The sequence below is a fragment of the Ostrinia furnacalis genome, unplaced genomic scaffold (genome assembly GCF_004193835.3).
Source record: "Ostrinia furnacalis isolate ACB-3 unplaced genomic scaffold, ASM419383v2 OfSCF6657, whole genome shotgun sequence".
NCBI lineage: Eukaryota > Metazoa > Arthropoda > Insecta > Lepidoptera > Crambidae > Ostrinia > Ostrinia furnacalis.
This window is the reverse complement of record NW_021136896.1, coordinates 151861-172797: the sequence shown is the minus strand read 5'-3', so window position 1 is coordinate 172797 and position 20937 is coordinate 151861. Positions and strand designations below refer to the sequence as shown.

The window sequence follows — 20937 nt, the reverse complement described above, 5'->3', positions numbered from 1 at the left end:
TGCGTAATGGTCACATTTTGGTTAAAAATCACACACAAGTAAAGTCTTTCGCCTCTTAGCAAATTAAAGCCGTGTGATCACTAGGAGAATAATGTTTCGCAAAATAACCTGTATTACAACGAGATAAGACGCCACCGTGTATAGCTTGATGTTTTGTCGTCCGTATATTGACTTGACACCTAACGTGTCGTGCTACGAGTAATATCATACATAGGTAAGTACTTACATGATTGTTCGATAATTGTGCTTGGATTATTCGTTATCGATCGAGTATAGATTTCGCAAATGTTTCTTTTCATCACATCTGTTCTATATGAGCCCGGTTAAAGTCGGTAAGCGAAACGGTAAAGGATTTTGCATTTTTGCACACTAATCTGCGAAATAGAGCAAATAATAATATGTATACTTCATGATTCCAATAAAAATAATATACGAAGCTATCATTGCAGTTTTTATTTTATCAATTATAATGAATACACTGAATACTAAGGGAGTCGATTAAATCTAGCTAATTGTTTTTATGGATAAAACTGGTACACAGCTGACACAGCCGCACGTCTGCAGACCGAAGAAGTTGCAGTTGCAGATTTTGAAGGACGTGTCACTTCGCGCCCGAGTAACTCTACTACATGGTTGTCAATTTGTGTGGAAAGATCATGATCACATATAGTAGGTATATCACAGGCAGATGATTTATTATTCTTTTTTTTTTATAATAAATTTTACACAGCGTTAGGAATACAAATATTATTTGGCTAAATCTCGATTTCATCACGTTTTTTATCGTAGCTGTCTAATATTTTTGTACATTACGAGGGCTGCACTAAAAGTATCGGGAATGGAATATTTCCACTGTTCCAGTCATATTAAAATCTATTTAATTGCAAACTCCAGGGTTTTAAAAATCGTATACCATTTATTTATTTAAAAAAAGATTCTCGGTCGTATCACAAGGTCTTGTCAAACTTGTTTAGTCGTTGAGAAAATGGAATTGACTCGAGAAAATTCAAGAGCGATGATTTATTATGACTTTTGAAGTGGTTTAACACAAAAACAGTGTGTTGACCGGATGATTTCTGCATTTGGTAATGAAGCCCCATCCAAAACCACAATTTATCGCTGGTTTATTGAATTTCAACGTGGACGTGTCAAGCTCAGTGATGATCCCCGTCAAGGTCGTCCAAAAACTGCAGTCACCTAAGAAAACGTTGATGCTGTGCGTAAGCTGATTGAAGAAGATCGACATGTGATATACCGCGAAATTCAGGCAACTTTAGACATTGGCATGAGTCAAATACAAATAATCTTGCATGAACAATTAGGTGTAAAAAAGTTGTTTTCCCGATGGATACCGCATTCGCTCTGTGAAGAGCAAAAAGCGGCTCGCGTTACTTGGTGCGTCAGAACTCTCGGGAGATTACATGCAGGATCCTCAAATGCTGTATACAACATCGTATCAGGTGACGAATCATGGATATACGCGTACGAACCCGAAACAAAAAACCAGTCACGAGTTTGGGTGTTCGAAAATGAATTAAAGCCAACAAAAATTGTTCGTTCACGGAGTGTTGCAAAAAAAATGGTGGCCACGTTTGTCTCCAAAACCGGCCATGTTGCGACTATTCCTCTTGGGGGACAAAGAACGGTTAATGCAGATTAGTATGCTAGCATTTGTTTGCCACAGGTCGTTTCTGAACTCCGTAAAGAGAACTGCAACCGCCGCATCATCCTCCATCACGACAATGCGAGTTCTCACACCGCGCACTGAACAAAAGAGTTTTTAGAGCAAGAAAACATAGAATTATTAGTCCATCCGCCGTACAGCCCCGACCTAAGCCCTAATGATTTCTATACTTTCCCTAAAATTAAGAATAAATTGCGTGGTCAGAGATTTTCATCACCTGAAGAAGCTGTGGAAGCCTACAAAACGGCCATTTTGGAGACCCAAACTTCCGAATGCAATGGTTGCTTCAATGATTGGTTTCGTGTATGGAAAAATGTGTCAAAGTTCGCGGAGAATACTTTAAAAAGCAATAAATACATTTTTAAATAGTAATGTTGTTTCACTTCCTTGATTCCCGAAATTTTCAGTGCCGCCCTCGTACTTTTACCTTTTTTCCCACATTTTTTTCATAGAGTACAACAACAGTGAATATGCTCACATTCTCAAACTTGCTACACAAGCACTTGAAAGTCTATGTCATATTTATGGTACTCGCAGTAACAAAAAACTGTTGCTTAAATTACTTAAGAAAAAGAGTCTCCCATACCTAGCCAATCAACATTTTTAGTTGGTGAGTCAAAGTAAAACTATTTAGCTTCGTAATTCAATAACAAACTCATGCGGCAATCACGAGTCATTGTCACCTCAAGATGCTAGCATTCTTGCATCTACCAGTCTATATCGCCGTCATTCAGTTTGTATAATAAAGCTATCGGAACGATTCATATATATTGAAAGCAAATTCTAACGTCGCGCTAAGTGACTGGGAGATTTCATTCAAAGTCGTGAGAGCGATATGTGCTGACCAACGAATGTAAAAAACCCCGAGATATTTTTACAAAGGCTCTCTGAGAGCAACGTGTTGTGTAAATAGTCCAACATGTTTCTATAACAAAGCAATCTTAATAGCCGATGACGGGCAAAAGTCAACATAACAATCTACGGGTTGATTGCTCTTAATTTCGTGTGTACACTTGGGTATAGACCCTTGTAATAAAGCTCTATTCCTCGAGACGAAACATTAACTTCACGAAGGCTCTCGAAAATTTGTAAGTTATGTTTCTGTTTGTAGGATTAGCATAAAACATGGTTATCTATTGCATACCTGATTACTAAAGCGTTGTTCGAACGTCCCGATACAGTCTCATTGTGCAATCGAAAGTGCACTCCATTAGGAACTTTAAGAATATTGATTTACAGGCGTTTTTTCACGACAAGTTTAGAGGGAATCCTTGAACCAAGAATTCCGATTTCGTAGCGGCGACTGCTATGCCATCTAAAATATTGGACATCTCCATCTTCGTTGGTGTTTTGCTCTTTCTGTGGTCGCGAACAATGAGTCGGGATCGTCAAGGGAATGTACGCATACTTTAAAATACGTTAAACCGTGCCCCCACGTGGTGATAATTTCACCAAAGGCAAACTATGTGTAAACGTTTTAAAGAACGTGATATGCACTTAAATGTTTGTTCTGTACATTTGCAAAATTCTTGGAGTACCAATGTGCTGCTTATTTTCATATGAATCTCTTGTCACTTAACACTATGAAATTCAAACTAGTTTAGTTTAAAATAAGTATCATAAATATGTAAATCAAAAATTCTTCCCAAAAGTACGAGTATAGTATCACGAACTTCGTATTTTCAATTACTAAATTAAAAAACTTAAATAATTTTATTTATCGTTTTTTTTTTAAGTCAGATACAATAGATAAATAAAATAGGGACAGATCTTCATATTAACATTCAACATAAAATAGTCTTTTGCTTGTGTTTGAATCGTGATTCCACTAAGGTTGGCAATACAACCAAAGCTTGTAAACTTTTTCAGACGAAATATTTTTCTATAGGTTACATTTTGAATAACATAGAAACGTTACATTTTTGGGTTACAAACACGTTGTTTAAACGCATATTTTTTCACAAAGTCAAAATGGAGTTGATGAGTACAGATCTTTGCGCGATAATTGCAATGATTTACAAGAATTTTTTGCCACATAAAATCTTGCCTCTAATATTACAATAATAATTAAACATGTAATCGTGGCAGATAAAATCACTGACTGATAACATAATTAAATTGGCTAGCCAGACTTGTACTGTACTTGACAGTATAATCAGTTAGGATTCGTTTTCCAGACTAGAATTTAAGCATTCCATAATTTTTAATTGAAAAAACATAATGAATAATGAATTACTTCCTCATTAACAGAGCGTTTGGAAATGTTAACAATTATTTTAACGAATATAATCTCATACCAACTTCGGAAGTTAACAGGAAATAAAAACCCTGGTAAATTAAACACCTTCTAAGATCCTAATAAGAACTTTTCTTGATATATTCAATGAATAACCCGTAAGAGCTAAAACGTCAACTTATAAAAATAGTAAATTACTCTAGACCCAATAAAAAATACATGATTTGGGCGCAGGATTTAAAAAAATAGCTTTTAAAAAGAATATGTAAGCTTTAAAAACGTAAACTTATATTCGAGTCTTATTCGTGGTTGGATCTGCCAAACGGCATGAACGTTGAACATGTAGCACATACTCGTACATCATGACTTCAAGTATTGTATAGATTAGTGAACTTTCAGATCAAAACCATTGCTATAACAGTAAATCAAATCTATACTAATATTATAAATGCGAAAGTAACTCTGTCTGTCTTGCTTTGACGCCTAAACCACTGAACCGATTTTGATGAAATTTGGCATAGAGATAGTTTGAGTCCCGGGAAAGGACATAGGATAGTTTTTGTCCTGGTTTTTGAAACCGACGCGCGCGATTATCGCGAAAGTTTTTCTGTGACAGACAAAACTCCACGTGGGCGAAGCCGCGGGCGGAACGCTAGTAGGTAGATATTTGTAATAAAAAGTACTTGGGGAGTGCTGATTTGACCTAGACACAATCCTTAATTTATGTATTTAGCCGATAGTAGGTAATTATTTGTGCACTTTTAAAGTAACTTGACTGTCAGACTCCAACCCTAGCAGAAGCTATGCTCCCACCCAATTCTACGGGGCATCTGAATGATGGCTTGTATTATTTTTTGTAAGCATACCATGTCATCGGAACGATTGTGGTCGGTTCCCTATGATTTATCGATGTCCATATTACAAATACGACACAACATTATGCGATTCTTTATTTCTTCTTTAAGCCATATTAGTATTCCGCCAACAATCCTGTCCAGCGTTGGTTTTGTCATACCGACTAAATGTTATTTTGTTGGAATTTCAAATAAACAATTGATGACGTTTTTTTCGTACAATTTATTCATAATATAATTAAATTCGGGGCTTCAATCAATGCTGACGAGATATCTCATTGAAATATTTAGAGCTCTCATGAATTAAAACTGTGGAATTATGCTTTCTTTGTTGGTACAAGTTAATTTGTACACAATAATTTAAACAATTAAGCGGGACTACATTGTATGTTTATTAATTTATTGATGTCTTTCACATGTCGAATGAAAGAAAAAACAGTGTAGTTGAGTGGAAATTAAGTATGGCCAATCAATAGGTTGGTGGGTGAATCCATACAAGAGCCTTTGATAAATCTTTTTTAGCACGCATGGGAATTAATTGCCAGTCAGCCACATCGAAGCGGGCTGTGCGGAGCCTTTATGCGGTCGAGCGGTAATTGGCTGCAGCCCTGTATGTGACCAAGTGTTGCTACTTCATAGTTCGAGTAGACAAAGGGACCGTATTAGACGGTTACACGCTCAGTTTGGCATGATTTCAGTCCATAAAGAATGAGAGAATGACGCCTGACTGACTGTGGACAATGTTGACTGTGTGACCCGTGACGTGAATTGACCCAGATAAAAGTATAATACTTAACACTGTGATGATTTTAGAATAAAACAAATTAATATATCGTCTGAAAAATATTAACTCCCCCAAATATCACACCAAACACCTAAACTAAACTATCCCATAATAGCGACTAGACAAAGGACAAACACAAATATGTAGATACACAATATCAATATACACCAATAACGTCCATAAACCGGATATAAATGTTCATCCTCATCACACTAATATCACACTAATCATATAATTGCCCCCAGCGGGAGTCGAACCCACAACCGCTACTGGCGTTGAAGACCGGTGTGTCAATGATATTTTTTATTAATCTGACACAGTAAGTGTAAAGTATAGGCTGGGCTGTAACATCGTATTTTAACTTTGACAAACGTCAAAAATCTGTCAAACTCCATACAAAACACACCGGTTAGCGTTATAGTTACGGTCAAAGTTAGGTAGTGCAACTCAGCCTTATCTTTTTCGATTCTGATTCTGACCTCGACTGTCTTATTTGAAATGACTTATATAGGGCACATTACTCATGCTAAAAAACTATAAACTTCTAAAAACTCTACGATGTTAATTCTAGAGTTGTGATGATTAGTGCATTAAAGCAGTGACGAGTTTGATTACAAGTCTATAAAACCTTAAATAAGTTTTTATCCAAAATGCTTCCAAAAATTAGGCCTTTTGTTATAAACCCACAAATATGTCTCAAGATGCCTAACTAAGCAAAAGAATAGCTGTATTCTTAATAAGGCAATGCTGGCAGTAAACAGTTTTATGTGTTTCTTTATAGTCTACTTGAATTAACTAAGCAGTGTAACACATTATTAAAATTTTTAGTTCGTTAGTTACATTTTGGTCGTCATGAATTTTAACAATAATCATATGTTAATATACAGGGTGTTTGGCGCATCGTGTGCCAAAATGATTTGGCGGATAGAATGGGTCATTTCCTATATTTTCAGCCCCCATAACACGTTCCATGTNCTATCTCTTTTAAAAAAAAAATTATAGCCATGTAAACTTAAATGTTCAGTCCATTTTTAACTTTTCGGAAAAGTTCAAAGCTGAATTAAAAAAATCTAGATGATATTTGCCAGTAAATTTAGATTTGATGCAACCCTATATCAATGCACGTCAAAACAAAATATTTACTTTGAGGCTACGCTTAGTAGTTTTTTTTTAAATCGAAATTAAATGATGCGATTTGGGTATTTTGGTGAAATTACTAAAAAACTTAATATAAAAGTAGCCGCCTGACATGGAACGTGTTATGGGGGCTGAAAATATAGGAAATGACCCATTCTATCCGCCAAATCATTTTGGCACACGATGCGCCAAACACCCTGTATGTATAGTACGATAAACATATACATACAACAAAAGTATTATAATCTCATAATTATGCTAAATCTTTAAACGGGTCCGCACAGAATCAGGGCGTGAAGTCCCAATTTTCATTTAGCAGAGCACTTCTCGTTATTTGAAAGTGACCCTAAATCCCCGAGTCCTCTGTGCAGATAACTCTTAATTTGCATATTAACGAGAAACTTTGCATCGGCAATACCGAAAAATTCCGGAGGTCGAGTGTGAACGGACAGGTGGCGCGCCGACTAATGCCGGAATATTTTTCAAATCCTCTGCGCTTTCGGCGCTCGTTTCGGATATTGCGCAACTGTGCCCCAACCCTTACGATGGCTTCTTCATCTGTAACCAATCTAGCGCCACGAACGCCACACTGTGAGAAACGCATCGCAAAAACTAACCTTGTTCACACCGAACAAATGAATAAAATAACCATTAGGTTTATTGAGCACAGCGCTCGTGCTTTGTTACCGGTGTTAGAACAAAATAAAACAACCTCATTATTGGCATAAATTACAAACAACTTAATAAGCGACTCAGAAAAACTGTGTACAGCTCATGCTAATAGGTATTGTGAGCGCGAGTGTTCTTCCCCTTAAATGTTTAAAGTACGAAGCTACGGCTCAGGCGTGTGGATAGTAATTACGTGAACAAACAGGGAAACCAAATGAGAACCACAATACGATATTAGAAACGGCTCATTAGGTCTTTAAGCTGAGATGACAGCTTTATAAATAGTATACGTACGCGCTCTAAATGTATATTTTTTGTTTATTTTAAGTTGGTTGAGGCGAAAAGAAAGCGTATATGTAGCGAGAAGGTGGTGTGATGACAAAACATCTGTTCCGTTTGAGGGCCTTCGGTCGCTATTCCGACTAAATCGTTTACCGCGTCTGCGACACCCCGTAAACGAGCTTAATGCGATCGTCGATGACAAATATAATCTTTGCTCTAAGGCGACTTGACTTGACACTGTTGTTATTCCGAGAAACGGAAAGATTTATTTTTACTCAAAGAGCTAAATATTCAGGTGAAAGATTTCAGTGAGGGCGTTGTTTGGATGACTCGTTAAATCTGTCGACAGAGTCGCGGCTTCTGTGTAATCGCGCCAATGATACCTAAAAATCAGGCCGGATCTTATTGCTTTGATATTTGCTCTCAAAGAAGGAATAACACTTTATTAATATCCGTCATAAAAATTCATNAAACAGGTCGTATAAGCAGATAAAAGTTACTACCCTGGAGTCATAATAACGAGCATCATGAGTCGACAGTTCTGTCATTCAATTTCCAAAATATCTCAGAATAACCGCCCTGTGTTTTGAAATCAAAATCAAAATAATAACACGCCCCCTGGTGCGAGGATAGCTGTATTTCATACACGTTAACAGCTGCTGTAAAGCAATTAATACGACGCTCGCTCACTTAGTTGTACACATAAAGAAATCTCTATTTTTTATTATAACGATCTTACTTACATTACTTCCTTATTATCACGTTTTAGACATTATATTTAATATACAGCGCTAATTATGAACGAGTTCTTTATTACAATGAGAGAAGGCCCCGTTCAGAAATATTTGGGAGGAGGTTAATCGCCATTGTTAGTTTTTTAATATTATTTTTAGGGATCTCCTTCACACACAACTTAACTCTGCTGTCAGTTTCTAATGAAACCAAGCATATCTTTCATTATAGCTATCTGAACTAGTATTAATGTAATTGTGACCATTGACTTCAGCATAAATGTAGAGTCGTATTTCTATACGACTAGTCTAAAATTGGAAAATATTACGCTGTAAATTAAAAATATTACGAGGGCGGCACTGAAAATTTCGGGAATCAAGGAAGTGAAACAACATTACTATTTAAAAATGTATTTATTGCTTTTTAAAGTATTCTCCGCGAAATTTGACACATTTTTCCATACACGAAACCAATCATTGAAGCAACCATTGCATTCGGAAGTTTGGGTCTCCAAAATGGCCGTTTTGTAGGCTTCCACAGCTTCTTCAGGTGATGAAAATCTCTGACCACGCAATTTATTCTTTATTTTAGGGAAAGTATAGAAATCATTAGGGCTTAGGTCGGGGCTGTACGGCGGATGGACTAATAATTCTATGTTTTCTTGCTCTAAAAACTCTTTTGTTCAGTGCGCGGTGTGAGAACTCGCATTGTCGTGATGGAGGATGATGCGGCGGTTGCAGTTCTCTTTACGGAGTTCAGAAACGACCTGTGGCAAACAAATGCTAGCATACTAATCTGCATTAACCGTTCTTTGTCCCCCAAGAGGAATAGTCGCAACATGGCCGGTTTTGGAGACAAACGTGGCCACCATTTTTTTTGCAACACTCCGTGAACGAACAATTTTTGTTGGCTTTAATTCATTTTCGAACACCCAAACTCGTGACTGGTTTTTTGTTTCGGGTTCGTACGCGTATATCCATGATTCGTCACCTGATACGATGTTGTATACAGCATTTGAGGATCCTGCATGTAATCTCCCGAGAGTTCTGACGCACCAAGTAACGCGAGCTGCTTTTTGCTCTTCACAGAGCGAATGCGGTATCCATCGGGAAAACAACTTTTTTACACCTAATTGTTCATGCAAGATTATTTGTATTTGACTCATGCCAATGTCTAAAGTTGCCTGAATTTCGCGGTATATCACATGTCGATCTTCTTCAATCAGCTTACGCACAGCATCAACGTTTTCTTAGGTGACTGCAGTTTTTGGACGACCTTGACGGGGATCATCACTGAGCTTGACACGTCCACGTTGAAATTCAGGAAACTAGCGATAAATTGTGGTTTTGGATGGGGCTTCATTACCAAATGCAGAAATCATCCGGTCAACACACTGTTTTTGTGTTAAACCACTTCAAAAGTCATAATAAATCATCGCTCTTGAATTTTCTCGAGTCAATTCCATTTTCTCAACGACTAAACAAGTTTGACAAGACCTTGTGATACGACCGAGAATCTTTTTTTAAATAAATAAATGGTATACGATTTTTAAAACCCTGGACTTTGCAATTAAATAGATTTTAATATGACTGGAACAGTGGAAATATTCCATTCCCGATACTTTTAGTGCAGCCCTCGTAAATCAAAGTTTTTCTAACATTTTAAATTTAAAGGTGTGTACGGAACCGTTAAGTGTTATAACATTCTGCGTTGTTACGCTTAAAGCAGTTTAATTAGCATAAATTATGATGCTAAGTAAGTGTACATACTTAGACGTGTAATTTTTTTGGTTTAGGTTAAATGACGTGTGTACAGTGTCTTGTTAATTATTATTTGCTATAACACCCGAAGACAATGCAACAGTTATGTTTTCTAGTTTTCTGTTTCCCGTAATAAGTTTCGTTAGTAAGTTATCTCGCCTCGTAAATTTTATTTACGTGCAAAATCATGAGTTCTTATTTTTATTGTGGAATAGTCTAGAACAATTTTCACAGTTACGTTTTTGTGAAGAAGCTTCGTGTCTGATATATGAGTATGTACTAATGTTAAAAGCTTACGGGTTTGCCTAGTGTTGAGTTGCCAGTAACACCTCTAATAGTTCTGATATATTAATTAATTAAAAATCACGACCAACTTGATTGAAATCATTGCATTTTTACATTTACATTCTATTAATGTTAAGTATGCCTAAACTAAGTTCTTAATTTGGCAAAATAAGTTAGTCGAATAAAGATTAACGCATAATAAAGTGGAAACAAATACACTTTTAATGGAGCTTAACATAATCTCATGGAAAACAGAAACAATTTTTACATTGTTACGGCTGCATGTTTAATTACTATTAAAATTCCGGGTGTTTGAAGCGGTTCGCGGCAACGACATAAGCTAATGTATTCCGACATAGCCTAAACAATACGAGCTTTATTAAAATGCGTATTAAAATATATCTTGGAATGAAACGGAGGTCGTTCACACCGCTTCGGTTCATACAAAACGTGGTGTGCGACCGTGACCGTTTGCGCTCCCTCAACCATTTTTAACATTTTTCTGTGTTAAGTATTTGAACGAACGCCGCAGCATCTTTAATAGGTACAACTATTCGACGGTTCGCCTTTTATCGCTAAATACTTTTTAATGTTTATTTAACTTTCGCGCACGCAAACGACATCGTTAGTTATTTAAAAGCTTTATACCTTTAGTTATTATGCACCTTTTCATAGCAAGTTGACGTCCAAATTGCCGCTTCTCAAGCGCGCCGGTGACATTAGCCGCATAACGGCTCGTTGCTGTGAAAAAATGTCTCCGTAAGTAGGTAGTTAAGAATCCGCTGTACCATTTATTTACAAGAGTGAATCCGTCTTAGAAAAACTAGCGTTCAAAATTATTAATGGTTTGTTTGAATGGTGCGTCACGCGGTTCATTGTTGGCTCGCACTCCGTCCGGATGCGCGCGCTGACACTAATTATTCCCATAGTGCTTGAATGATAGATTGCTCTGGACAAATCACTTCTAGCTTCACTCCCATAAAAAACGTATGTGATTAGTTTTTTAAGACGGCCCACCGATTGTCAAGGAACGTGGGCCGCGCCGTATACCGTTTGTCTAAAAAGGCAATATGTTACTGTAAAAAAGTCGACTTGTCCGCGATACCATCTCGCTTAGACTTCTGTCAGATTAGTTTAATCCTATTCAAAATTATAAACATCAGATAGAGTAGGTAGTACTTCTAAATAACGTTAATGTTAGTTTTTAAAATTCTGTGAGTAATCTCGTGTTTGTTATTTATCTACCATGAATAAAGTATTACTTGCCTATCGTCATGTGTTGGTGAGTTAGCGAAGTGTTTAGTAAGTAGTAGCAGTCGGCTTCTAATTACGAACTTGCTAACTGGAGTGTTTGTTAATTATTTATGTACGCGAGTCGCTAACTCTATCACTTTGCCGATTCAGACTATGAATATTAAAATTGATGCAAAATTATACCTTTTAATTTCACATTTGTTTTTTAACACGCTTATTATGCTAACATGGTTTCTACATGTTGTTTTTAATGGGAATGCTAAATTTATTGATATAACATTAAATGAAGTTTTGTCTGTTGGTTTTATAAATAAATAAATACCTAGTTAGGGTAGATTACACAAACGATACCTTAATGTTGACCTATCAACCTCAAACAAAGTAACGAACTCGATGGAGATAAAATAACAAATCGCTTCGGTAACTGCGATACTAACTGAAACGATAGCGTCTGTGCAGCCGGTGGCCGTACCACGTCCAGTGAAATATTATCTACTGTGTGACTTACGGCTCGAGCACTGGCCTCTCAGCTAAGCATAATGACATTTTAGTATTACAACATTTTATCTACACGAGACGAAAAGTTCCAAGATAAGTTAAACGCCAACTCGTATATTGTTTCAGAAAGTTGACAGCCGATGTAATTTGTTAACGTCAGGCGGCGTTTGCGGCCGGCGACACAACGACGTATCTTCCACCGACCGAGCGATCTGACGCAACCTAAAAATACTTGCAGCTCCTCGCCTATCTTTTGTACTGATTTAAATAATGAGATTTATCATTCTTGTGCACACTAAAGTAGGTATAAAAAATATCCGGCATTGCTCTATCATTTACATTATTTGTTACAGCTACCGGCTAAACAGACAATTATTTACTAAGTCCTACTTCGTTCATTCAAAAGCAATTTATTTAAGATAATGCCATTAAAATCATCCAAAATCTCCGACGGATATTAATAATAGGCGATTACGGTAAACGCCAACTTATGTCCATTTACGCCCACGTTTCAGTCATTATAAAAAGTACAAAGATATTGCTGTCAATTTTTTATTAAAGCTGTTTATTAACATATTTTCTTCATTTTCCTAATACTCATTCAGGTAATTCGATCTGCAATTAAACCTACTGTGATTAAACGCAATGAAATTACGTTAATCATTTAGAAGCAACTTAATTTTAAATCAATATAAAACCTAGAGTTGATTAAAGTTAAAGCTTTTACGTATTGAAAACATGGTTAAATTATTATCCTTGCCTACATAAATTTAACATTTTACACAAATAAACAAACCAAATTCATATCTACTACATAGTAGATGTATTCATAAAAAGGCAATCCAGATGATCCTCTAAATGCCCAAGGGGCTCGCCCTGATAACTATATCGCGGGTGTTCTCATTTTCAAATAAGTAAATTAACGTGGAATTGAATTAAGTTTCGTCCCAAGTTGAGATTATGGCGATTTAGTGAGATTATCTGAATGTGTTAAACGTCACTGTTGGGTTGTAATGGAAGGGCGTGGGTCACAGCCATTGTTTAATTATAGATAGTGCTTCGGTATTAAAGCCACATAGCGTGGTGTGTTTAGTTATACCGTAAAGTTTTATACTTCGGATGAATTTTATTACCTCGAGTTCAGGAGTCTTATTAGCTCGATGAGTTTTGCAATATACCTATACTAAATTGGTTGCTGCTAGTATTACGATATTTGGTCACTTCTGTTCTGATACCTACTTGGAACTTGTAGGTTTATTAAAAGTAATTCTTACTAATTACTTAAAAGTATTCTAAACTATAAGAAAAAGTTAAAAAAGCTGAAAATAGTTACAGAGCCAAAGCAAAACAGACTGGGCAGTGGAGTCACATTACAGAAACGCGGATTAAGAAGTGTTCCTAAACTTCCAAAACTCGATAAACTCAAGCTCTTGGTTGGCTGAAATGTGTATTTATTCTAGAGTATAGATTCGTAACCGAGTATCGGTACAGGATAGCCGTATTGCAGTGTTCAGCAGAGTGCTCAGAACAGTCAGCCGCTCACAATATGATTATTCACCGCACCGATTAGCCGCCGATTTGTGGTGCATCCGACCAGCAGTTAGAAAACATAATCACAGGATAGACAGTAGTAAAAAACCTTATATAATATTAAACTGTTAAGGATGAAAATTAAAACATTTAAAATGATTTAAGTATAAACCTAGGGATAACAATGAGATCGCTAAAATAACATTTTGCTGATACTTAAACCTTTTTTTTGCATAAAGTGACCATGCCAATGTCACCAAGTTACTGAAACGGACTGAATCTAAAATACGTCTTAGTAAATTGTACCTTCTTTAAAAATCTACCAATAGTCAGAGAACTTTCAAACAGCTAGGTGATTTTAGTATGATTTATTTTTTAGCGGCCAATCGTTTGTTAGTTAAATATAGCCTAAGTATGTTAAACATTGGTTCCACATCATTATTCCCTTAACCACACGTTCTAAAAAAGCAGTTTCAATACTTTATGCAAATCAAAGCTTTACCTATCGCCACTGAATATGCATGTTCGTGTTTTAGGCAACGGACAAAGTACACAGTCCGCGTGTATTTAAGTTTTTTTTTTCCTTTTTTTAACCTAACGCTAACGTTCGGCACTTTGTGCTAGCCAGGCTAGACGAGGAAAAAATCGCGCCACTTTGTAAAGGCAAATCGAGTGACAGGGAGAGGCTAAATTAATTTGCATCGGAAGCCAAAAAATCTGAATAGAATTTCAAAAAATCTGCATTCCTTTGCTACTACTCTACCCAGTCAAAACTACACGGCCTCTACATTAAAGGTCTATTTGAAATGTAAAATGCGCTATTTTAGTTTAAAAAAATCCCTATTTGAAATACACTCGCGAGCCAAAGTATGGAATCACCCTATTTGTTATGAGCGAACGTAAGAACTAAATGACTAATAGAAGATAAATAAAAATGGTACCATTTTAAAGGTAATCATTATCATCATCATCTCAGCCATACTTAGGACGTCCACTGCTGAACATAGGCCTCCCCCAATGCTTTCCATGTTGCCCGGTTGGTAGCGTCCAGCACCTACCGACGGATTAGCAAGCTGAAGTGGCAATAGGCAGGGCACATAGTACGCAGAACTGACGGCCAATGGGGCAGCAAGGTTCTGGAGTGGAGGCCGCGTACCGGAAAACGCAGCGTGGGACGTCCACCCACAAGGTGGACCGACCACATCATTAAAGGTAATATTATAGTTAAAACTTTTTCCTGAACTATTTTTTGGTGGCGATTGAAGTACGATTTCTTCCTAGCCGGAAGCACGATTGATTACAACTTAAACACGAAGACGCAATCAACGCTGCTGGGATCATACTTTCCTAATGGAGATCATACGTATTACCTGTGGTAGGTATTACTTACAAGCGCAGCATCAGTAGCGAGACTTTTACTTATTTTTAAGTCGCAGAATGCTACATATTAATTTCCCTTTTTGTTGTACTCTGTTCAATGTTATAAATATGTGAATAATGTTATGACTAGCAAGCTGTTGTCGTTCTCACAGTTTTTCAGTCTGAAATCTCAAGTGATGATGATGTAATAAATGACAAAACTCATTCGTATTTTTCAATTGAAGCGAACGTTCTAGCTAATGCTGCACATGTTTTAATAGTGTCATTAATTAATTGATAACACGGCTAAAATCAAGCGCATAATAAGGCTTCGTTCACATTCCTAATTCCTTCTTCTCTTAATTCCGAAGTATAAGAGGTGAAAGAGATCCGTATTTAGTCCACTGATTCCAGAGCGCAATTATCACGCTAGATTCCTGTGAAATGTGAATAAAGTAACGAAGTATCCGCAAAGTATTAGTTTTCTTGTTACTTATTATACAACTTTATAGTTACAGACTATAAAACTGCTAGTATTAATGCCCGTATTCACAAACATTACTATGCGGTCTCACAGTGCGCGTGGACGCACAGGGTGACACACGAACCAATCACAGAGCTCTATTCAACGCTGTGCGTTCAATTTGCTGTTTTACATAAGCAAGCATCGTTTGTGAATACGTAATTCAGTTAATTTTGCCTTTTGTGTGAAAAAATGTAGCTGGAAATATTTTAATTCTTTGAACTCTCCTTTTGAATAGTCCAAATCTCAACATAATACCTTAACTTCTGAAATTATTATAAATGACTTTATTAATAAAATATTCGTGCTCATCACAACATTTTTGACCCCACTGGGAACACTACTGTATGTAAGTATTTGAGGTTTAAATTGAATACTTTATTCGTCAAAGACTATAAAATATTGAGTCAAATATAAAACTCAAATCACAGGTTACAAAAATACTAGCTGTGACAGCATAGCGCACTTCAGCAGCAGTCCAGCTACATTTGAGTTTATTAATTTTGCGCGACACCGTTTTGCATTTCCCTTTAAACGAAATCATCATCACTCAAATAAATGCGGCCCATGATGGACAGATTTTCAGTCTAAAAATACTTAACACGATATTATCCGTCTAGATAGAAGCACATAGTTATTTACCTTAAGGTTCAAAATTCAATTCGATTGGCAGGTAAGTTTTAGGGCACCTTTTTTCCTTTTATCAGACTCAAGTGTTGGCGTGTTGGAGGCTCAGTAGCTATCGTAAGCCCGCGTAGAGATCGAAGCCGATAATTGAAAAAACGTTACGACTGCTGAATCTTAACACCGATTTAAAACTGCGACGGATAAATTAAAAGAATCCCGAAGGCGATTGTTTTTCTTTCCGACTCTTAGCGCCCGATCGGGCGATAAGCGTGTTCTGAGCGCACTTTATGTTCTGATTGCACGTGTTTTACTTTGTGTAGGTGGCGCTATGTCGAGGAGTTTAATCGACTACTTTTAATTAAATCCACTATGAATTAACAATGCTACTTTGTTTGTGAACAAGTTCAGTAAACCGAAAAACGTAAGCAATATTACTTCTACAGGGTGTTAGGTAAATGGGTATATGAGTCGACACTAACCCATGTTAACATGGTCATATAAATGGTATGGTGAAGTAAAAAAATTGATATCTGCATTTTAATTATTTTGCAATCATTCTGCATTTTAAAAAATTGTATGAAAATTAAAAATATAAAATTATGACTTCACCATACCATTTATATGACCATGTTAACATGGGCTAGTGTCGGCTCATATACCCATTTACCTAACACCCTGTATACTAATATTATAAAGAGGTAAAGTCCGATTTTAAAAATTATTTCATCAATAGAAAGCCACATTATTGCTGAGTGACATACTTATAGGTTATATAAAAAACCGAAAAATTCCACACGGGCGAAGCCGCGGGCGAAAATCTAGTAGTTAATATAGGTAAGTTAATTTTATACTATGATTGATTTAATTGAAAGGTTTATAAATTATACAGAAATCTAAAACTGTTTTCTTGAATAATCCACTTTTTAGGTATTTTCAGTGGCAGACTCCAGTTTTGCCACGTACCATACAATAACTCTCTTTGAGTAATTTTCTCACAAAAGTACCAACAAACTACATAATTACACAGACGTACTCGTACGTATTAAAAAACAGTGCTCAGCACGCAGTAGCATTAAGTCTACTTCTTCTTCTTTATTATACATCAATTAAAAATATTAATCTTTACGACACATCAAGCAGAATAGTCAAAAATCGGAATAAGCTTGTAATAAAAGGCGAGGGTGTGCGGCCGGAACAATAATTCACAAAAATCGTGAGCGGTTAATGTCCTCCAAGGCCTGAGCGCGACATAATCATCCGCAAAACTAAATTTAATGCTAATAGCACTTTTTAAAATAAAACCATGGCAGGGTCGGCCGCTTAGTGGCATTATTTAAAGTGATTTTAATTATGTTGAAAGCAGATGACACCCGGTTCCCTCCTCTTCATTGTCCGCGCCGCGGCCGACCGGCGGTTACCAATGCCACCTTCAATGGGGACTTGTTGATTATTTTAGATAATACCTAACTGCGGTCAGAGTGTCGCGTTACATTATAACACATTGTGTAATGTCTTATGGGATAAAATGCTGATAACATAAACTTACACTCATATGGAAAACCTTCATAATTAGTATGCCTACGTACTCAAAGTTTGTGTGAAATTATTTTTTCCGTTGGAAAATGAAGTCCATTAGTTACCATTGTTAAAAGCGTGCCCCCATGTTTATTGGGGTTTGATTATCAACTCTTGATGGGCCGTGATCCAATATTGCAAGGGTGGGGGTGTTCCTAATAGCCGCACGTAACGCAACACCGCATCGTCGCGTAGTCCCTGCGTGTCTCTAAATCCGACGAAGCCAATAAATCACACGAAGGCAAACATTACGAGGGCTTTCTATGTATACTGTTACGCATACTGTCATGCCGTCCGACTGTTTGTGCTCGGTTAGTCGTTACAAAAGTAGAGTGATTCACAAACACAATGTAAACCTATAGTCCATGTCCAGCCATGCCATTGTGAAAATAACGATCGCCGATAGATAATGGAAATTATGATTCAAGTGTTTATCTTGTACTCTTGTAGAGACTAGCCGACCGTAAGAGTTATTTTTGTAGTTACCGTAAGTTATTCGCAATCGTACCCAATCAATGGAAGTTGTTCGACTGGGTCGGCGGTACGACAATGATCGGGATCGTAACAAATAGCTTGTGTTATCAGAATGCAAGCTCCTAACATGTGACTTTTCACGGACATTACCTAACCCTTATTTTGATTTGATAATACAAAACTTGGATGTATTTTTTTTGTTGCAAACTCTTCTCATGGCACATCATATTACAAACTAGCGGCCGACCGCGACTTCGTACGCGTGGATCTCGTTTTACCCCCCCTTCATCTATCTTACGCGGTTCAGATTTTTTCATACAAATGTTTTTTCCCGCTAACTCCCGTTCCCGTGGGAATTTTGCAATATCCTGTTGTAACTAAGCTTTAAGTTTACTAAGGTACCTGCATGCCAAATTTCAAGCGTCTAACTTAAGCGGTTTAGATTTTTCATACAAAAGGATTTTCCCGCTGATTCCCGTTCCCGTGGGAATTCCTAAGTATCCTATAACCTGCCCAGGAGTATGAAGAATAATTGTACCAAGTTTCGTTAAAATCCGTCGAGTAGTTTTTGTTTCTATAAGGAACATACAGACAGGCAGACAGACAGACAGACAAAAATTTTACTGATTGCATTTTTGGCATCAGTATCGATCACTAATCACCCCCTGATAGTTATTTTGGAAACATATTTCATGTACAGAATTGACCTCTCTACAGTTTTATTATAAGTAATAGATAACTTGAAAAAATCGAACTGCCTAAGGCGGAAATTTAATAAAATTAAATATAATTTTCAAATTATTTTGAGATGCAACTCATAACGCTAAAATTTAAATAAACATCATATTACAGTTATGCATTATAGTACAGTACACATGACGAGAACTACTTGCTCGCCCATGTCGGTAGGAAGAGATACTCAGTGTCAATCTCGCCGCATAGTGGCCTGGAATATTTAACTCACGATCCTCGCTCATCAAGGCCAGATGCAGCAAGCCACTACACCCACATTTACACTTCACTCTCAAAGTAATAGAGTTGCGGATATTCACAAACCTTGAAGCCTCAATTTCAGCGAAAAACGTAAAAAAGATTACGTGAATGAATACTCTGCTCATCATGACCTTCACTTTGGACAAAGCTTATCCGCCAATGATGATAAATCTCACGAATACAAACACTGCGAGCCCCATTCGCTTCGCATCGAGGAGCCCCCTAACACATCTCAAAACATGTCAACGCTTATTTTTCCTACTAAAAGTTCACCCAAATAACATCAAAACCGTAGGTCGTTTAGTATGTGCATTTATCACACATTTTTCAAAGAACTAATTACTTATCTGAAAGGAAAATCACTAAAACAAGCAACGGTTCTTTCTAAAACAAATCACACAAATCTATTCACAGACCGAAATAAAGCGCATTAAGCGCTTTCGTGTCTGAAAAATATTCTTCGATATTTTCGAAACAGCAGTCTTAATCGTTGGTCGCTCATTTTGCTCATTATTACTGCGACAATGGGGGGCGGCGCGCAGTTAGGCATTAGAAAGGCCGGGCGCTCGCTAATGACGTCCCAGCAGCGTCTGCCGACATACCACATTTTTACCGAATAACTCTTTGTTCAATGGAGACGCTTGATGCACCCTTTTGTATATCTTTATATGACAATTGTGAATAGTCATCAAAAAGCAATTGGCAAACTATTTGCCTGCTCGACGCTTTTTGCACTTGGGTAGTCGGTAAACAGATGAGGCTGGATTTTTAATAAGAAGTTAAGACATTTTTCTCCTAGTATTCTTAGGAAATAACGTTAAGACTTAGCGCGTCTATTAGAACACGAGGACTAAACTATCGCTAATATATTTTACATCTAATTTTCGGTGTCGGTCGGTAGCGCTACATCTGGCTATTCAGTGAGATGAGAGGGATGGATAGATCGCAACGCAAGCAAGTAGCCCCACTTATTGGGCTTTCGTTAATTTGAGTCTTCCTGCGACTTAGCCCACTTTTAACTTGGTCCAAAGGTCAAGTCGCTGGATTGAATTTTTAAATATTTTTTCTTCCGGCAACTGGGCTCTCAGAGTACATTTTTGTCGATTTGGTGTTTTAATTTATTAATAACAACATTGAAGGTAGGCGCAGTTACTGGACATTTTTACAATTCAATCTAGCGACTTGGCCCGTGGACCAAGCCAAAAGTAGACCAAGTCACTGGAAGACTCGTTAATTGAGTTTATGGTTAACCCAGTGTAATAAAGAAGGAGAAAGTAGTGTATTATTGTCTATTTGTCTTTCAAGATTTCCTAATATGAGACAATTTATTTTTAACATTATTTTAAGAATAAACTATAACCATTTTCTATCTATCCGAATAAAACCGTAAAATACCGAAAACAATTTTTTTTTCAGGAGACACAAAAATCCTGAATATTTTTGTATCAAACCTGTTCCCGGTTTTTTGATACATACAAAGAAACATTTGAATATAGGTGAGCTCGAAACGTTTGTTGAGGTTTGCTTACTTATTATTACATTAAAAAGTGTTTTTGGTAAAATTTCGACTTACGAGGTTTTCACTCATCAAAGACGAAATGTAAATAAATTACCTTTTGTATCATTTTTGATTCCGTGTGAAAAATAATGAATACCTACCTAGATTATAATGGACCTCTTC

At 36.8% G+C, this 20937-nt stretch overlaps 1 protein-coding gene across 2 annotated transcripts in view; it reads right to left on the bottom strand.

Annotated features, from left to right (window-relative positions):
• Window positions 1-20937, bottom strand: part of Gk1 (Glycerol kinase 1) — a 127809-nt gene that overhangs the window by 4555 nt on the left and 102317 nt on the right. The window contains exon 8 of one of the 2 annotated variants that reach the window (XM_028318090.1): window positions 11078-11164. The exons of the other annotated variant lie outside the window; for it this stretch is intronic. Coding sequence (XP_028173891.1) covers window positions 11093-11164 — 72 coding nt within the window. The 3' untranslated portion in view covers window positions 11078-11092. Of the gene's footprint in view, window positions 1-11077; window positions 11165-20937 lie in introns of those variants that run through there. 2 annotated transcript variants of the gene reach the window in all.